This window comes from Oncorhynchus mykiss, chromosome 23 (assembly GCF_057628025.1).
Source record: "Oncorhynchus mykiss isolate SJ-2025 chromosome 23, ASM5762802v1, whole genome shotgun sequence".
Lineage (NCBI taxonomy): Eukaryota > Metazoa > Chordata > Actinopteri > Salmoniformes > Salmonidae > Oncorhynchus > Oncorhynchus mykiss.
The window spans coordinates 61727501-61746460 of NC_143044.1; the positions used below are offsets into that span (position 1 = coordinate 61727501).

Consider the following 18960-nt stretch of genomic DNA (forward strand, 5'->3'; position numbering starts at 1 on the left):
TTCAGGCCAAAGAGTTCAATCTTGGTTTCATCAGACCAGAGAATCTGGTTTCTCATGGTCTGAGAGTCCTTTAGGTGCCTTTTGGCAAACTCCAAGCTGGCTGTCATGTGCCTTTTACTGAGGAGTGGCTTCCGTCTGGCCATTCTACCATCAAGGCCTGATTGGTGGAGTGCTGCAGAGATGGTTGTCCTTCTGGAAGGTTCTCCCATCTCCACAGAGGAACTCTGGAGCTCTGTCAGAGTGGTTCTTTGGGGTTCTTTGTCACCTCCCTGACCAAGGCCCTGCTCAGTTTGGCCGGGCGGCCAGCTCTAGGAAATGTCTTGGTGGTTTCAAACTTCTGTGTTCTTGAGGCCACTGTGTTCTTGGGGACCTTCAATGCTGCAGACATGTTTTTGTACCCTTCCCCAGATCTGTGTCTCGACCCAATCCTGTCTCGGAACTCTACAGACAATTCCTTCGACCTCATGGCTTGGTTTTTGCTCTGACATTCACTGTCAACTGTGGGACCTTATATAAACAGGTGTGTACCTTTCCAAATCATGTCCAATCAATTGAACACAGTGGCCTCCATCATTCTGCAGCATTGAAGGTCCCCAAGAACACAGTGGCCTCCATCATTCTGCATTTTTGAAGGTCCCCAAGAACACAGTGGCCTCCATCATTCTGCAGCATTGAAGGTCCCCAAGAACACAGTGGCCTCCATCATTCTGCAGCATTGAAGGTCCCCCAAGAACACAGTGGCCTCCATCATTCTGCAGCATTGAAGGTCCCCCAAGAACACAGTGGCCTCCATCATTCTGCAGCATTGAAGGTCCCCAAGAACACAGGGGCCTCCATCATTCTGCAGCATTGAAGGTCCCCAAGAACACAGTGGCCTCCATCATTCTGCAGCATTGAAGGTCCCCCAAGAACACAGTGGCCTCCATCATTCTGCAGCATTGAAGGTCCCCCAAGAACACAGTGGCCTCCATCATTCTTATTAAATGGAAGAAGTTTGGAAACACCAAGACTCTTCCTGGAGCTGGCCGCCCGGCCAAACTGACCAATCCGGGAAGAGAAGGTCAGTGACCAAGAACCCGATAGTCACTCTGACAGAGCTCCAGAGTTCCACTGTGGAGATGGGAGAACCTTCCAGAAGGACAACCATCTCTGCAGCACTCCACCAGCCTTTATCTGCAGAGAAGAACGGGGAGAAGAAACGTCTTACCGAAGGAGGCTCGCGGCTGTCCTACCGAAGGAGGCTCGCGGCTGTCCTACCGAAGGAGGCTCGCGGCTGTCCTACCGAAGGAGGCTCGCGGCTGTCCTACCGAAGGAGGCTCGCGGCTGTCCTACCGAAGGAGGCTCGCGGCTGTCCTACCGAAGGAGGCTCGCGGCTGTCCTACCGAAGGAAGCTCACGGCTGTCCTACCGAAGGAGGCTCGCGGCTGTCCTACCGAAGGAGGCTCGCGGCTGTCCTACCGAAGGAAGCTCGCGGCTGTCCTACCGAAGGAGGCTCGCGGCTGTCCTACCGAAGGAGGCTCGCGGCTGTCCTACCGAAGGAGGCTCGCGGCTGTCCTACCGAAGGAGGCTCGCGGCTGTCCTACCGAAGGAGGCTCGCGGCTGTAATCGCTGCTAAAGGTGATTCAACAAAGAACAGAGTAAAGGGTCCGTAGATTGATGAGGGCAAAATAGTTTTTTTTTTTTTTTTAGAATAAGGCTGTAACCCTGACAAAATGTGGGGAAAGGTCTGAATAGTTTCCGAAGGCACTGTATATAACGGATTAGACTGTAGACAGACACAGTGGGGTTATTCATGATTCCTGCGGCCCATATTATTGGATGTCACCAGGCTCACACACACAAACTAGAGAGAGAGGACACAGGAAAAAGAGGAGAGAGGGAGAGAGAACAGAGGAGGGGAGGAGAGGAAGGAGAGGGAAGACAGCCACAGGAAAAAGAGGAGAGAGAGAGGGAGAGGGAGCAGAGGAGGGAAGGAGAGGAAGGAGAGAGAAGACAGCCACAGGAAGAAGAGGAGAGAGAGAGGGAGCAGAGGAGGGAAGGAGAGGAAGGAGAGAGAAGACAGCCACAGGAAAAAGAGGAGAGAGAGAGAGAGAGCAGAGGGGGGGGGGGAAGGAGAGGGAAGAGTAAAGGAACAGGGAGAGAGGAATCCAGATGTGCAGGATGTCAGCGAGAGAGAGGGAGAGAGATGGGACTGAGGTATGGAGAGAGAGAGAGAGTGTGATAGAGATGGGACTGGGGTATGGAGCGAGAGAGAGAGTGAGAGAGATGGGACAGGTATGGAGAGAGAGAGAGAGAGAGAGATGGGACTGAGGTATGGAGCGAGAGAGAGAGTGAGAGAGATGGGACAGGTATGGAGAGAGAGAGAGAGAGAGATGGGACTGAGGTATGGAGAGAGAGAGAGAGAGAGAGAGAGATGGGACTGAGGTATGGAGAGAGAGAGAGAGATGGGACTGAGGTATGGAGCGAGAGAGAGAGAGAGAGAGAGCAAAGGAGAGAGAGAGAATGTGCGAAGGAGAGAGAGAGATGGGACTGAGTTATGGAGAGAGAGAGAGAGAGAGAGAGATGGGACTGAGTTATGGAGAGAGAGAGAGAGACTTAACAAACCACTAAATAGCTAACCCCCTACTCCTCTCCTTCGCTCTGAAGCTGTTTATGCTCTTTCATTTTCCGACTATTCTCTCCTCTCCTCTCCTCTCCTCTCCTCTCTTTTTCCTCATGACTCATTGTAGACAGAAACACATTTGAAAAAAAATGTTGTTCTTGGGACCAAGTCAGTCACACAAATCAATAGCGGTAAAGGAAATGCTTACTGTCCTTCTGTGACAGCAAAGCATGTGGCTTTGAGTTGGCAGAAGCTCAACTAACTCGTTTATCCGCCATTCAGTTTAGTGGACTATTAGTTGAGTTTGTCCTTTAAAGGTCACATTTCATTAGGAATGTCTCTCGTCGCCCATCGATCGTTTCATTAGGAACGTCTCTCGTCGCCCATCGTTTCATTAGGAACGTCTCTCGTCGCCCATCGTTTCATTAGGAACGTCTCTCGTCGCCCATCGTTTCATTAGGAACGTCTCTCGTCGCCCATCGTTTCATTAGGAACGTCTCTCGTTGCCCATCGTTTCATTAGGAACGTCTCTCGTTGCCCATCGTTTCATTAGGAATGTCTCTCGTTGCCCATCGTTTCATTAGGATTGTCTCTCGTTGCCCATAGTTTCATTAGGAACGTCTCTCGTTGTCCATCGTTTCATTAGGAATGTCTCTCGTTGCCCATCGTTTCATTAGGATTGTCTCTCGTTGCCCATAGTTTCATTAGGAACGTCTCTCGTTGCCCATCGTTTCATTAGGAACGTCTCTCGTTGCCCATCGTTTCATTAGGAATGTCTCTCGTTGCCCATCGATTGTTTCATTAGGAACATCTCTCGTTGCCCATCGTTTCATTAGGAACGTCTCTCGTTGCCCATTATTTCATTAGGAATGTCTCTCGTTGCCCATCGTTTCATTAGGAACGTCTCTCGTCGCCCATCGTTTCATTAGGAACGTCTCTCGTTGCCCATCGTTTCATTAGGAACGTCTCTCGTTGCCCATCGTTTCATTAGGAATGTCTCTCGTTGCCCATCGTTTCATTAGGAACGTCTCTCGTTGCCCATCGTTTCATTAGGAACGTCTCTCGTTGCCCATCGTTTCATTAGGATCGTCTCTCGTTGCCCATAGTTTCATTAGGAACGTCTCTCGTTGCCCATCGTTTCATTAGGAACGTCTCTCGTTGCCCATCGTTTCATTAGGAATGTCTCTCGTTGCCCATCGTTTCATTAGGAACGTCTCTCGTTGCCCATCGTTTCATTAGGAACGTCTCTCGTTGCCCATCGTTTCATTAGGATCGTCTCTCGTTGCCCATAGTTTCATTAGGAACGTCTCTCGTTGCCCATCGTTTCATTAGGAACGTCTCTCGTTGCCCATCGTTTCATTAGGAACGTCTCTCGTTGCCCATTATTTCATTAGGAATGTCTCTCGTTGCCCATCGTTTCATTAGGATTGTCTCTCGTTGCCCATAGTTTCATTAGGAACGTCTCTCGTTGCCCATCGTTTCATTAGGAACGTCTCTCGTTGCCCATTATTTCATTAGGAATGTCTCTTGTTTCCCATCGTTTCATTAGGATTGTCTCTCGTTGCCCATAGTTTCATTAGGAACGTCTCTCGTTGCCCATCGTTTCATTAGGAACGTCTCTCGTTGCCCATCGTTTCATTAGGAATGTCTCTCGTTGCCCATCGATTGTTTCATTAGGAACATCTCTCGTTGCCCATCGTTTCATTAGGAACGTCTCTCGTTGCCCATTATTTCATTAGGAATGTCTCTCGTTGCCCATCGTTTCATTAGGAACGTCTCTCGTCGCCCATCGTTTCATTAGGAACGTCTCTCGTTGCCCATCGTTTCATTAGGAATGTCTCTCGTTGCCCATCGATTGTTTCATTAGGAACATCTCTCGTTGCCCATCGTTTCATTAGGAACGTCTCTCGTTGCCCATTATTTCATTAGGAATGTCTCTCGTTGCCCATCGTTTCATTAGGAACGTCTCTCGTTGCCCATTATTTCATTAGGAATGTCTCTCGTTGCCCATCGTTTCATTAGGAACGTCTCTCGTCGCCCATCGTTTCATTAGGAACGTCTCTCGTTGCCCATCGTTTCATTAGGAATGTCTCTCGTTGCCCATCGATTGTTTCATTAGGAACATCTCTCGTTGCCCATCGTTTCATTAGGAACGTCTCTCGTTGCCCATTATTTCATTAGGAATGTCTCTCGTTGCCCATCGTTTCATTAGGAACGTCTCTCGTCGCCCATCGTTTCATTAGGAACGTCTCTCGTTGCCCATCGTTTCATTAGGAACGTCTCTCGTTGCCCATCGTTTCATTAGGAACGTCTCTCGTTGCCCATAGTTTCATTAGGAACGTCTCTCGTTGCCCATCGTTTCATTAGGAACGTCTCTCGTTGCCCATCGTTTCATTAGGATTGTCTCTCGTTGCCCATAGTTTCATTAGGAACGTCTCTCGTTGCCCATCGTTTCATTAGGAACGTCTCTCGTTGCCCATCGTTTCATTAGGAACGTCTCTCGTTGCCCATCGTTTCATTAGGAACGTCTCTCGTTGCCCATCGTTTCATTAGAAATGTCTCTTGTTGCCCATCGTTTCATTAGGACTGTCTCTCGTTGCCCATAGTTTCATTAGGAACGTCTCTCGTTGCCCATCTTTTCATTAGGAACGTCTCTCGTTGCCCATCGTTTCATTAGGAACGTCTCTCGTTGCCCATTGTTTCATTAGGAACGTCTCTCGTTGCCCATCGTTTCATTAGGAACGTCTCTCGTTGCCCATCGTTTCATTAGGAACGTCTCTCGTTGCCCATAGTTTCATTAGGAACGTCTCTCGTTGCCCATCGTTTCATTAGGAACGTCTCTCGTTGCCCATCGTTTCATTAGGAACGTCTCTCGTTGCACATCGTTTCATTAGGAACATCTCTCGTTGCCCATCGTTTCATTAGGAACGTCTCTCGTTGCCCATCGTTTCATTAGGAACGTCTCTCGTTGCCCATCGTTTCATTAGGAACGTCTCTCGTTGCCCATCGTTTCATTAGGAATGTCTCTCGTTGCCCATCGTTTCATTAGGAACGTCTCTCGTTGCCCATCGTTTCATTAGGAACGTCTCTCGTTGCCCATCGTTTCATTAGGATCGTCTCTCGTTGCCCATAGTTTCATTAGGAACGTCTCTCGTTGCCCATCGTTTCATTAGGAACGTCTCTCGTTGCCCATCGTTTCATTAGGAACGTCTCTCGTTGCCCATTATTTCATTAGGAATGTCTCTCGTTGCCCATCGTTTCATTAGGATTGTCTCTCGTTGCCCATAGTTTCATTAGGAACGTCTCTCGTTGCCCATCGTTTCATTAGGAACGTCTCTCGTTGCCCATTATTTCATTAGGAATGTCTCTCGTTGCCCATCGTTTCATTAGGATTGTCTCTCGTTGCCCATAGTTTCATTAGGAACGTCTCTCGTTGTCCATCGTTTCATTAGGAATGTCTCTCGTTGCCCATCGTTTCATTAGGATTGTCTCTCGTTGCCCATAGTTTCATTAGGAACGTCTCTCGTTGCCCATCGTTTCATTAGGAACGTCTCTCGTTGCCCATCGTTTCATTAGGAATGTCTCTCGTTGCCCATCGATTGTTTCATTAGGAACATCTCTCGTTGCCCATCGTTTCATTAGGAACGTCTCTCGTTGCCCATTATTTCATTAGGAATGTCTCTCGTTGCCCATCGTTTCATTAGGAACGTCTCTCGTCGCCCATCGTTTCATTAGGAACGTCTCTCGTTGCCCATCGTTTCATTAGGAACGTCTCTCGTTGCCCATCGTTTCATTAGGAACGTCTCTCGTTGCCCATAGTTTCATTAGGAACGTCTCTCGTTGCCCATCGTTTCATTAGGAACGTCTCTCGTTGCCCATCGTTTCATTAGGATTGTCTCTCGTTGCCCATAGTTTCATTAGGAACGTCTCTCGTTGCCCATCGTTTCATTAGGAACGTCTCTCGTTGCCCATCGTTTCATTAGGAACGTCTCTCGTTGCCCATAGTTTCATTAGGAACGTCTCTCGTTGCCCATCGTTTCATTAGGAACGTCTCTCGTTGCCCATCGTTTCATTAGGATTGTCTCTCGTTGCCCATAGTTTCATTAGGAACGTCTCTCGTTGCCCATCGTTTCATTAGGAACGTCTCTCGTTGCCCATCGTTTCATTAGGAATGTCTCTCGTTGCCCATCGATTGTTTCATTAGGAACATCTCTCGTTGCCCATCGTTTCATTAGAAATGTCTCTTGTTGCCCATCGTTTCATTAGGACTGTCTCTCGTTGCCCATAGTTTCATTAGGAACGTCTCTCGTTGCCCATCTTTTCATTAGGAACGTCTCTCGTTGCCCATCGTTTCATTAGGAACGTCTCTCGTTGCCCATCGTTTCATTAGGAACGTCTCTCGTTGCCCATCGTTTCATTAGGAACGTCTCTCGTTGCCCATCGTTTCATTAGGAACGTCTCTCGTTGCCCATAGTTTCATTAGGAACGTCTCTCGTTGCCCATCGTTTCATTAGGAACGTCTCTCGTTGCCCATCGTTTCATTAGGAACGTCTCTCGTTGCCCATCGTTTCATTAGGAACATCTCTCGTTGCCCATCGTTTCATTAGGAACGTCTCTCGTTGCCCATCGTTTCATTAGGAACGTCTCTCGTTGCCCATCGTTTCATTAGGAACGTCTCTCGTTGCCCATCGTTTCATTAGGAACGCCTCTCGTTGCCCATCGTTTCATTAGGAACGTCTCTCGTTAACCATCAAAGTCAATGTCTTGTAGCCTTGTATTTATGAAGCCAAGATGTTGATACCAAGTACGGTCTTTATTGGACTGGATAATGACCATAATACAGTCTTTATTGGACTGGATAATGACCAGAATACAGTCTTTATTGGACTGGATAATGACCATAATACAGTCTTTTTTGGACTGGATAATGACCATAATACAGTCTTTATTGGACTGGATAATGACCATAATACAGTCTTTATTGGACTGGATAATGACCATAATACAGTCTTTATTGGACTGGATAATGACCATAATACAGTCTTTATTGGACTGGATAATGACCATAATACAGTCTTTATTGGACTGGATAATGACCAGAATACAGTCTTTATTGGACTGGATAATGACCATAATACAGTCTTTATTGGACTGGATAATGACCATAATACAGTCTTTATTGGACTGGATAATGACCATAATACAGTCTTTATTGGACTGGATAATGACCATAATACAGTCTTTATTGGACTGGATAATGACCATAATACAGTCTTTATTGGACTGGATAATGACCAGAATACAGTCTTTATTGGACTGGATAATGACCATAATACAGTCTTTATTGGACTGGATAATGACCATAATACAGTCTTTATTGGACTGGATAATGACCATAATACAGTCTTTATTGGACTGGATAATGACCATAATACAGTCTTTATTGGACTGGATAATGACCATAATACAGTCTTTATTGGACTGGATAATGACCATAATAGTCTTTATTGGACTGGATAATGACCATAATACAGTCTTTATTGGACTGGATAATGACCATAATAGTCTTTATTGGACTGGATAATGACCAGAATACAGTCTTTATTGGACTGGATAATAACCATAATACAGTCTTTATTGGACTGGATAATGACCAGAATACAGTCTTTATTGGACTGGATAATGACCAGAATACAGTCTTTATTGGACTGGATAATGACCATAATACAGTCTTTATTGGACTGGATAATGACCAGAATACAGTCTTTATTGGACTGGATAATGACCATAATACAGTCTTTATTGGACTGGATAATGACCAGAATACAGTCTTTATTGGACTGGATAATGACCATAATACAGTCTTTATTGGACTGGATAATGACCATAATACAGACCATAATAGTTGCGTTGTTTCCCTCCAGACATCCAGCGGAAGAGTGATGTCATCCAAAGCGCTTCATCCTCATCGTTGTCAACGGTAACAACAGCGGAGGCCGAACCCCCGACCACGCCAACGGAGGACAGCACCACCACCCAACGCACCCAGATAACAGTGGCCAAGAAACAGCAGTGGGCCAAACTGGCCTCCACACCAGGCACAGAGGGCTCTCACAGCCTGCTCTACGGGGCTTGTGACTCGGATAGCAGCTCAGGAAAGGCCCAGGTCTCAACCTCCAAACAGGCCTGGAGCCAGAAGACGTTAGTGGAGGCCGGGCTGGACAGGAGGAGGTGTGATGATTTAGACTGGGAGCATCAGGGACAATGTAGCACCTCCTTCTGTGAGCCTCCTCCCCCTGTCCACACCGCAGTCCCAGAGTTCACCAACCCTATAGGAGGTTACGCTGAGATCTGTGTCTCCTCCTGTATGGTGAAGTCCTCGGGGTCAGGGGCCTATCTCCAGACCCTGGACAGGAGCAGCAGAGCCTGGGTACTGTCCACAGGAAAGAGCCAGGCTGCCGACGAGTCCTACTCGCGTCTAGGCCTCCCCCCCAACTGCTTCGCTGAGCTGAGGCAACGCACAGAAGGGGACAACAACATTTGGTACAACCCTATTCCAGAGGAGGAGGACGTGTTGCGTGGCATCGGAGGTTTAGGACGTTTAAGAGGAGGTGGAGGAGAAGGAGGAGGAGGAGGTGGAGGAGGAGGAGGAGGAGGGGGAGGAGGTGGAGGAGGAGGAGGAGGAGGAGGAGGAGGAGGAGGGGGAGGAGGGGGAGGGGGTGTTAGGTTAGACAGTGAGAACCCCTGGAGGAGGAGGGAGACAGAGGGGCTGTCAGAGACGTCGAGGGATCCCCAGATGAGGAGCCAGCGGCGGGCAGGGATGGTGGTGAGCCCTGGCACCGGTGGAGGAGGAGGGGCCTCCCGTTTAGAGCGTCATGCCACCCAGAACCAGTGCCCTTCAGGTGGCTCCAGCCCAGACAGCGCCCATCAGACCAAAGCCATCACATTAGACAGCTCAGCCTGCAGTAGGAGAGACAGAGACGGAGACAGCCCAGGTAAGTACATACTGTAGAACAAGCTACTGTAGCCACATGATTCATATGATACAGGTACTGTAGTCACCTACAGATAACTACTGTAGTCACCTACAGATAACTACTGTAGCTACATGAAGGTAGTGTAGTCACCTACAGATAACTACTGTAGTCACCTACAGATAACTACTGTAGTCACCTACAGATAACTACTGTAGTCACCTACAGATAACTACTGTAGTCACCTACAGATAACTACTGTAGTCACCTACAGATAACTACTGTAGTCACCTACAGATAACTACTGTAGTCACCTACAGATAACTACTGTAGTCACCTACAGGTAACTACTGTAGCTACATGAAGGTACTGTAGTCACCTACAGATAACTACTGTAGTCACCTACAGATAACTACTGTAGTCACCTACAGATAACTACCGTAGTCACCTACAGATAACTACTGTAGTCACCGACAGATAACTACTGTAGTCACCTACAGATAACTACTGTAGCCACATGAAGGTAGTGTAGTCACCTACAGATAACTACTGTTGCTATATGACATCTTTCTCCTCTCTTCTCTCCTTCTCTCTCCTCTCTCCATCCCTCTCCTCTCCCCATCTCTCTCCTTCTCTCTCCTCTCTCCATCCCTCTCCTCTCTCCATCCCTCTCCTCTCTCCATTCCCCTCCTCTCTCCATTCCCCTGCTCTCTCCATCATCTCTCCTCTCTCCATTCCCCTCCTCTCTCCATTCCCCTGCTCTCTCCATTCCCCTCCTCTCTCCATCATCTCTCCTCTCTCCATTTCCCCTCCTCTCTCATTCTCTCTCCTCTCTCCATCCCTCTCCTCTCTCCATCCCTCTCCTCTCTCCTTCTCTCTCCTCTCTCCATTCCCCTCCTCTCTCCATTCCCCTGCTCTCTCCATCCCCCTCCTCTCTCCATCATCTCTCCTCTCTCCATTCCCCTCCTCTCTCCATTCCCCTCCTCTCTCATTCTCTCTCCTCTCTCCATCCCTCTCCTCTCTCCATCCCTCTCCTCTCTCCTTCTCTCTCCTCTCTCCTTCTCTCTCCTCTCTCCATCCCTCTCTTCCCTCCATCCCTCTCCCCCCTCCACCCCTCTCCTCTCTCCATCATCTCTCCTCTCTCCATTCATATCCTCTCTCCATCATCTCTCCTCTCTCCATCATCTCTTCCTCTCTCCATCATCTCTCCTCTCTCCATCATCTCTCCACTCTCCATCATCTCTCCTCTCTCCATCCATCTCAGATGTAATTCAACAGATCCAGAGTGAGGAACTGCAGTCTTTCGGGGTTGCAGGTGGAGAAGTGGGTGTTTCCAGCTCCGGAGGAGGTGTGTCAGTCCCCTCAGACAGCCCCGGGGCCCAGAAGAAAGGGGGCGTGGCCAGCAGCATGATGGACAGGATCAAATCCCCAGGAATGGTCCGGAAATCCCTTTCCATGAAGATGAAGAAACTCCCCGAACTCCGCCGTAAACTCAGCCTGCGCTCCTCGCGCTCCCATCGCCATGGGAAGGAGGGGACGGGCCGAGGAGGAGGGGACGGGGGTGGAGAGGGGACATCACCCCCAGACGTCCGTAAGGAGCAGTCCAACGAGGTGATCAGCAGGTACCACCTGGACACTTCGGCCCCGGCGAGACCACAACGACGCTCCTCCAGGGGACGTTCCTCTGCCGCCAGTAAGGGGGGCTACCTGAGCGACGGAGACTCACCTGAGCTGCTGCCCAAACAGGGTGGACCAGGGGGACCCTGCTCGGCCCACAACCCCCCTCTTCCACCACCCCGCTCCACCCACCACTCCAGTCAGGAGGGAGTGACCATGACCTCTGACCTGAGCTCGTTCAGAGTCTACAACTTGTCAGACCAGCCACGGTGCGCCCAGCGCGTTTCCGGCCTGCTTACGGTGCATCTCGTTGGGGTGGAGAAACTGCTGAGGGCCCCTAAACAGGACGCCAGTAAGGAGGTGTTCTGTGCCATCCAGGTGATTTTTGTCTGTCTGTCTGTCTGTCTGTCTGTCTGTCTGTCTGCCTGTCTGTCTCTGTCTGTCTGTCTGTCTGTCTGTCTGTCTGTCTGTCTGCCTGCCTGCCTGCCTGCCTGCCTGCCTGCCTGCCTGTCTGTCTGTCTGCCTGCCTGCCTGCCTGCCTGCCTGCCTGCCTGCCTGCCTGCCTGTCTGTCTGCCTGCCTGTCTGTCTGTCTGTCTGTCTGTCTACAATGTATTTAGTATCATTGAGAATAACACTGTCTGTCTGCCTGCCTGTCTGTCTGTCTGCAATGTATTTAGTATCATTGAGAATAACACTGTCTGTCTGCCTGCCTGTCTGTCTGTCTGCAATGTATTTAGTATCATTGAGAATAACACTGTCTGTCTGTCTGTCTGTCTGTCTGTCTACAATGTATTTAGTATCATTGAGAATAACACTGTCTGTCTGCCTGCCTGTCTGTCTGTCTACAATGTATTTAGTATCATTGAGAATAACACTGTCTGTCTGTCTGTCTGTCTGTCTGTCTGTCTACAATGTATTTAGTATCATTGAGAATAACACTGTCTGTCTGTCTGTCTGTCTGTCTGTCTACAATGTATTTAGTATCATTGAGAATAACACCAACCAGTGCAACTTATTTTCCATTGTGTTCATCAGGTGGATGGTGTAACCAGGGCCCGTACCGGCCTGCTAACCTCCAGGGGGGGCTCTCTGCCCCTCAACCACACCTTTAACCTGGAGCTGGAGAGGGCCAGGCTGCTGAAACTGGTGGTGCTCACCCCTTACCCCGGGGCTGAGACTACCACCACGAAGGGCAGCGACTCCACAGCAGCGACCAGGAACAGGGTCTGCTGTCTGGGGGCTGTGTCCATACCCCCTCTGTTCAAAGGTAGGAGCAACCAGAGAGTTAAAAGTTCATGTGAACGTAGTGGATGAACCTCTATGTCTCACTGTTGTTATTGTACCATCCACTTCACTGATGCTTGGCACTGTGAGGGATGCAACAGAAGGGGTTTCCATACCAGTGGACTTTATTTTGTCTGATCTTCTTTTGGAATCACTCTGTCAATCGACTGTGTTTGTCCTTCTCTTGTTCATTCCCCTCCTTCTGCCCCTCTCCTTCTCCCTCTGCTATCACTTCTGTCCCTCTCCTTCTCCTTCTGCTATCTCTTCTGTCCCTCTCCTTCCCCTCCTTCTGCCCCTCTCCTTCTCCCTCTGCTATCACTTCTGTCCCTCTCCTTTCCCTTCTGCTATCTCTTCTGTCCCTCTCCTTCCCCTTCTGCTATCTCTTCTGTCCCTCTCCTTCCCCTTCTGCTATCTCTTCTCTCCCTCTCCTTCTCCTTCTGCTATCTCTTCTCTCCCTCTCCTTCCGCTTCTGCTATCTCGTCTGTCCCTCTCCTTCCCCTTCTGCTATCTCTTCTGTCCCTCTCCTTCCCCTTCTGCTATCTCGTCTGTCCCTCTCCTTCTCCTTCTGCTATCTCTTCTGTCCCTCTCCTTCCCCTTCTGCTATCTCTTCTGTCCCTCTCCTTCCCCTTCTGCTATCTCTTCTGTCCCTCTCCTTCCCCTTCTGCTATCTCTTCTCTCCCTCTCCTTCTCCTTCTGCTATCTCTTCTCTCCCTCTCCTTCCGCTTCTGCTATCTCGTCTGTCCCTCTCCTTCCCCTTCTGCTATCTCGTCTGTCCCTCTCCTTCCCCTTCTGCTATCTCTTCTGTCCCTCTCCTTCCCCTTCTGCTATCTCTTCTGTCCCTCTCCTTCCCCTCCTGCTGTCCCTCTCCTTCCCCTTCTGCTATCATTTCTGTCCCTCTCCTTCCCCTTCTGCTATCTCTTCTGTCCCTCTCCTTCCCCTTCTGCTATCTCTTCTGTCCCTCTCCTTCCCCTCCTGCTGTCCATCTCCTTCCCCTTCTGCTATCATTTCTGTCCCTCTCCTTCCCCTTCTGCTATCTCTTCTGTCCATCTCCTTCCCCTTCTGCTATCTCTTCTCTCCCTCTCCTTCCCCTTCTGCTATCTCGTCTGTCCCTCTCCTTCCCCTTCTGCTATCTCTTCTGTCCCTCTCCTTCCCCTTCTGCTATCTCTTCTGTCCATCTCCTTCCCCTTCTGCTATCTCTTCTCTCCCTCTCCTTCCCCTTCTGCTATCTCTTCTGTCCCTCTCCTTCCCCTTCTGCTATCTCTTCTGTCCCTCTCCTTCCCCTCCTGCTGTCCCTCTCCTTCCCCTTCTGCTATCATTTCTGTCCCTCTCCTTCCCCTTCTGCTATCTCTTCTGTCCCTCTCTTTTCCCTTCTGCTATCTCTTCTGTCCCTCTCTTTTCCCTTCTGCTATCTCTTGTGTCCCTCTCCTTCCCCAGCCTCTCGGTCTCAGCAGATATGCGTTAGATTAGAGCCCAGGGGTCTACTGTACGTGAAGCTGACCCTGCTGGAGCAGTGGGAGCCCCCCGACCCCCGACCCTGCCACCTCAACCCCCCCATGGTGTTTGGAGTGGAGCTGCGCCACCTGGTGGACAAGGAGAACACCGCTGCCCCAGTTCCTCTGCTCATACAGAAGAGTGTGGCTGAGATCCAGAAGAGAGGACTGAGGGTTAGTTAATTTACAGCACACTGTTTCATACACAGGACAACAACCCCCACCTCATTTACACTGTTTCATACACAGGACAACAACCCCCACCTCATTATACTGTTTCATACACAGGACAACAACCCCCACCTCATTTACACTGTTTCATACACAGGACAACAACCCCCACCTCATTTACACTGTTTCATACACAGGACAACAACCCCCACCTCATTTACACTGTTTCATACACAGGACAACAACCCCCACCTCATTTACACTGTTTCATACACAGGACAACAACCCCCACCTCATTTACACTGTTTCATACACAGGACAACAACCCCCACCTCATTTACACTGTTTCATACACAGGACAACAACCCCCACCTCATTCACACTGTTTCATACACAGGACAACAACCCCCACCTCATTTACACTGTTTCATACACAGGACAACAACCCCCACCTCATTTACACTGTTTCATACACAGGACAACAACCCCCACCTCATTTACACTGTTTCATACACAGGACAACAACCCCCACCTCATTCACACTGTTTCCTACACAGGACAACAACCCCCACCTCATTTACACTGTTTCTGTCTGTCTGCCTGCCTGCCTGCCTGTCTGTCTGTCTATCTGTCTGTCTGCCTGCCTGCCTGCCTGCCTGTCTGTCTGCCTGTCTGTCTGCCTGTCTGTCTGTCTGCCTGTCTGTTTGCCTGTCTGCCTGTCTGCCTGTCTGTCTGTCTGTCTGTCTGCCTGCCTGTCTGCCTGCCTGTCTGTCTGTCTGTCTATCTGTCTGTCTGCCTGTCTGTCTGCCTGTCTGCCTGTCTGTCTGCCTGTCTGTCTGTCTGTAGGTAATACTCTGGTCTGTCTGTCTGTCTGTCTGCAGGTGGTGGGTCTGTACCGTCTGTGTGGTTCAGCTGCAGTGAAGAAGGAACTGAGAGACGCGTTTGAGAGGGACAGTGCTGCTGTCAGCCTGAATGAAGAGGTTTATCCTGACATCAACGTCATCACAGGTCAGTCCCCTATCCCCCTACACCAGTCTCTATCCTGACATCAACGTCATCACAGGTCAGTCCCCTATCCCCCTACACCAGTCTCTATCCTGACATCAACGTCATCACAGGTCAGTCCCCTATCCCCCTACACCAGTCTCTATCCTGACCTCAACGTCATCACAGTCCCCTGTCCCCCTACACCAGTCTCTATCCTGACATCAACGTCATCACAGGTCAGTCCCCTATCCCCCTACACCAGTCTCTATCCTGACATCAACGTCATCACAGGTCTGTCCCCTATCCCCCTACACCAGTCTCTATCCTGACATCAACGTCATCACAGGTCAGTCCCCTATCCCCCTACACCAGTCTCTATCCTGACATCAACGTCATCACAGGTCAGTCCCCTGTCCCCCTACACCAGTCTCTATCCTGACATCAACGTCATCACAGGTCTGTCCCCTATCCCCCTACACCAGTCTCTATCCTGACATCAACGTCATCACAGGTCAGTCCCCTGTCCCCCTACACCAGTCTCTATCCTGACATCAACGTCATCACAGGTCAGTCCCCTGTCCCCCTACACCAGTCTCTATCCTGACATCAACGTCATCACAGGTCAGTCCCCTGTCCCCCTACACCAGTCTCTTCTCGGGCCGACTCTTTTCTCTGTATATATCAATGATGTTTCTCATGCTGCGGGCGATTCCCTGATCCACCTCTACGCAGACGACACCATTCTATATACTTCCGGCCCGTCCTTGGACACTGTGCTATCTAACCTCCAAACGAGCTTCAATGCCATACAGCACTCCTTCCGTGGCCTCCAACTGCTCTTAAACGCTAGTAAAACCAAATGCATGCTTTTCAACCGTTCGCTGCCTGCACCCGCACGCCTGACCAGCATCACCACCCTGGATGGTTCCGACCTAGAATATGTGGACATCTATAAGAACCTAGGTGTCTGGCTAGAATCTAAACTCTCCTTCCAGACCCATATCAAACATCTCCAATCGAAAATCAAATCAAGAGTCGGCTTTCTATTCCGCAACAAAGCCTCCTTCACTCACGCCGCCAAACTTACCCTAGTAAAACTGACTATCCTACCGATCCTCGACTTCGGCGATGTCATCTACAAAATTGCTTCCAACACTCTACTCAGCAAACTGGATGCAGTTTATCACAGTGCCATCCGTTTTGTCACTAAAGCACCTTATACCACCCACCACTGCGACTTGTATGCTCTAGTCGGCTGGCCCTCGCTACATATTCGTCGCCAGACCCACTGGCTCCAGGTCATCTACAAGTCCATGCTAGGTAAAGCTCCGCCTTATCTCAGTTCACTGGTTACGATGGCAACACCCATCCGTAGCACGCGCTCCAGCAGGTGTATCTCACTGATCATCCCTAAAGCCAACACCTCATTTGGCCGCCTTTCGTTCCAGTTCTCTGCTGCCTGTGATTGGAACGAATTGCAAAAATCGCTGAAGTTGGAGACTTTTATCTCCCTCACCAACTTCAAACATCTGCTATCTGAGCAGCTAACCGATCGCTGCAGCTGTACATAGTCTATTGGTAAATAGCCCACCCAATTTTACCTACCTCATCCCCATACTGTTTTTATTTATTTATTTTTCTGCTCTTTTGCACACCAATATCTCTACCTTTACATAACCATCTGATCATTTATCACTCCAGTGTTAATCTGCATAATTGTAATTATTTGCCTACCTTCTCATGCCTTTTGCACACAATGTATATATAGACTCCCCTTTTTTCTACTGTGTTATTGACTTGTTAATTGTTTACTCCATGTGTAACTCTGTGTTGTCTGTTCACACTGCTATGCCTTATCTTGGCCAGGTCGCAGTTGCAAATGATAACTTGTTCTCAACTAGCCTACCTGGTTAAATAAAGGTGAAATAAAAAAAATTAAAAAAAATCAGCATCAACGTCATCACAGGTCAGTCCCCTATCCCCCTACATCAGTCTCTATCCTGACATCAACGTCATCACAGGTCAGTCCCCTATCCCCCTACACCAGTCTCTATCCTGACATCAACGTCATCACAGGTCAGTCCCCTGTCCCCCTACACCAGTCTCTATCTTGACATCAACGCCATCACAGGTCAGTCCCCTATCCGCCTACACCAGTCTCTATCAGCATCAACGTCATCACAGGTCAGTCCCCTATCCCCCTACACCAGTCTCTATCAGCATCAACGTCATCACAGGTCAGTCCCCTATCCCCCTACACCAGTCTCTATCAGCATCAACGTCATCACGGGTCAGTCCCCTATCCCCCTACACCAGTCTCTATCAGCATCAACGTCATCACAGGTCAGTCCCCTGTCCCCCTACACCAGTCTCTATCCTGGCATCAACGCCATCACAGGTCAGTCCCCTATCCCCCTACACCAGTCTCTATCCTGACATCAACGTCATCACAGGTCAGTCCCCTGTCCCCCTACACCAGTCTCTATCCTGACATCAACGTCATCACAGGTCTGTCCCCTGTCCCCAGTCTCTATCCTGACATCAACGTCATCACAGGTCAGTCCCCTGTCCCCCTACACCAGTCTCTATCCTGACATCAACGCCATCACAGGTCAGTCCCCTATCCCCCTACACCAGTCTCTATCCTGACATCAACGTCATCACAGGTCAGTCCCCTGTCCCCCTACACCAGTCTCTATCCTGACATCAACGCCATCACAGGTCAGTCCCCTATCCCCCTACACCAGTCTCTATCCTGACATCAACGCCATCACAGGTCAGTCCCCTATCCCCCTACACCAGTCTCTATCAGCATCAACGTCATCACAGGTCAGTCCCATGTCCCCCTACACCAGTCTCTATCCTGACATCAACGTCATCACAGGTCAGTCCCCTGTCCCCCTACACCAGTCTCTATCAGCATCAACGTCATCACAGGTCAGTCCCCTATCCCCCTACACCAGTCTCTATCAGCATCAACGTCATTACAGGTCAGTCCCCTATCCCCCTACACCAGTCTCTATCAGCATCAACGTCATCACAGGTCAGTCCCCTATCCCCCTACACCAGTCTCTATCCTGACATCAACGTCATCACAGGTCAGTCCCCTGTCCCCCTACACCAGTCTCTATCAGCATCAACGTCATTACAGGTCAGTCCCCTATCCCCCTACACCAGTCTCTATCAGCATCAACGTCATTACAGGTCAGTCCCCTATCCCCCTACACCAGTCTCTATCAGCATCAACGTCATCACAGGTCAGTCCCCTATCCCCCTACACCAGTCTCTATCCTGACATCAACGTCATCACAGGTCAGTCCCCTGTCCCCCTACACCAGTCTCTATCAGCATCAACGTCATCACAGGTCAGTCCCCTGTCCCCCTACACCAGTCTCTATCCTGACATCAACGTCATCACAGGTCAGTCCCCTATCCCCCTACACCAGTCTCTATCCTGACATCAACGTCATCACAGGTCAGTCCCCTGTCCCCCTACACCAGTCTCTATCTTGACATCAACGCCATCACAGGTCAGTCCCCTGTCCCCCTACACCAGTCTCTATCAGCATCAACGTCATCACAGGTCAGTCCCCTGTCCCCCTACACCAGTCTCTATCAGCATCAACGTCATCACGGGTCAGTCCCCTATCCCCCTACACCAGTCTCTATCAGCATCAACGTCATCACAGGTCAGTCCCCTGTCCCCCTACACCAGTCTCTATCCTGACATCAACGCCATCACAGGTCAGTCCCCTATCCCCCTACACCAGTCTCTATCCTGACATCAACGTCATCACAGGTCAGTCCCCTGTCCCCCTACACCAGTCTCTATCCT

The 18960-nt window shown here is 49.8% G+C and overlaps 1 protein-coding gene across 1 annotated transcript in view; it reads left to right on the forward strand.

The window, feature by feature from the left end:
* Positions 1-18960, forward strand: part of syde1 (synapse defective Rho GTPase homolog 1) — a 76503-nt gene that overhangs the window by 25773 nt on the left and 31770 nt on the right. Inside the window, exons 2-6 of the mRNA XM_090217879.1 lie at positions 8526-9596; positions 10840-11570; positions 12229-12460; positions 13912-14141; positions 15020-15146. Coding sequence (XP_090074005.1) covers positions 8526-9596; positions 10840-11570; positions 12229-12460; positions 13912-14141; positions 15020-15146 — 2391 coding nt within the window. The remainder of the gene's footprint in view (positions 1-8525; positions 9597-10839; positions 11571-12228; positions 12461-13911; positions 14142-15019; positions 15147-18960) is intronic.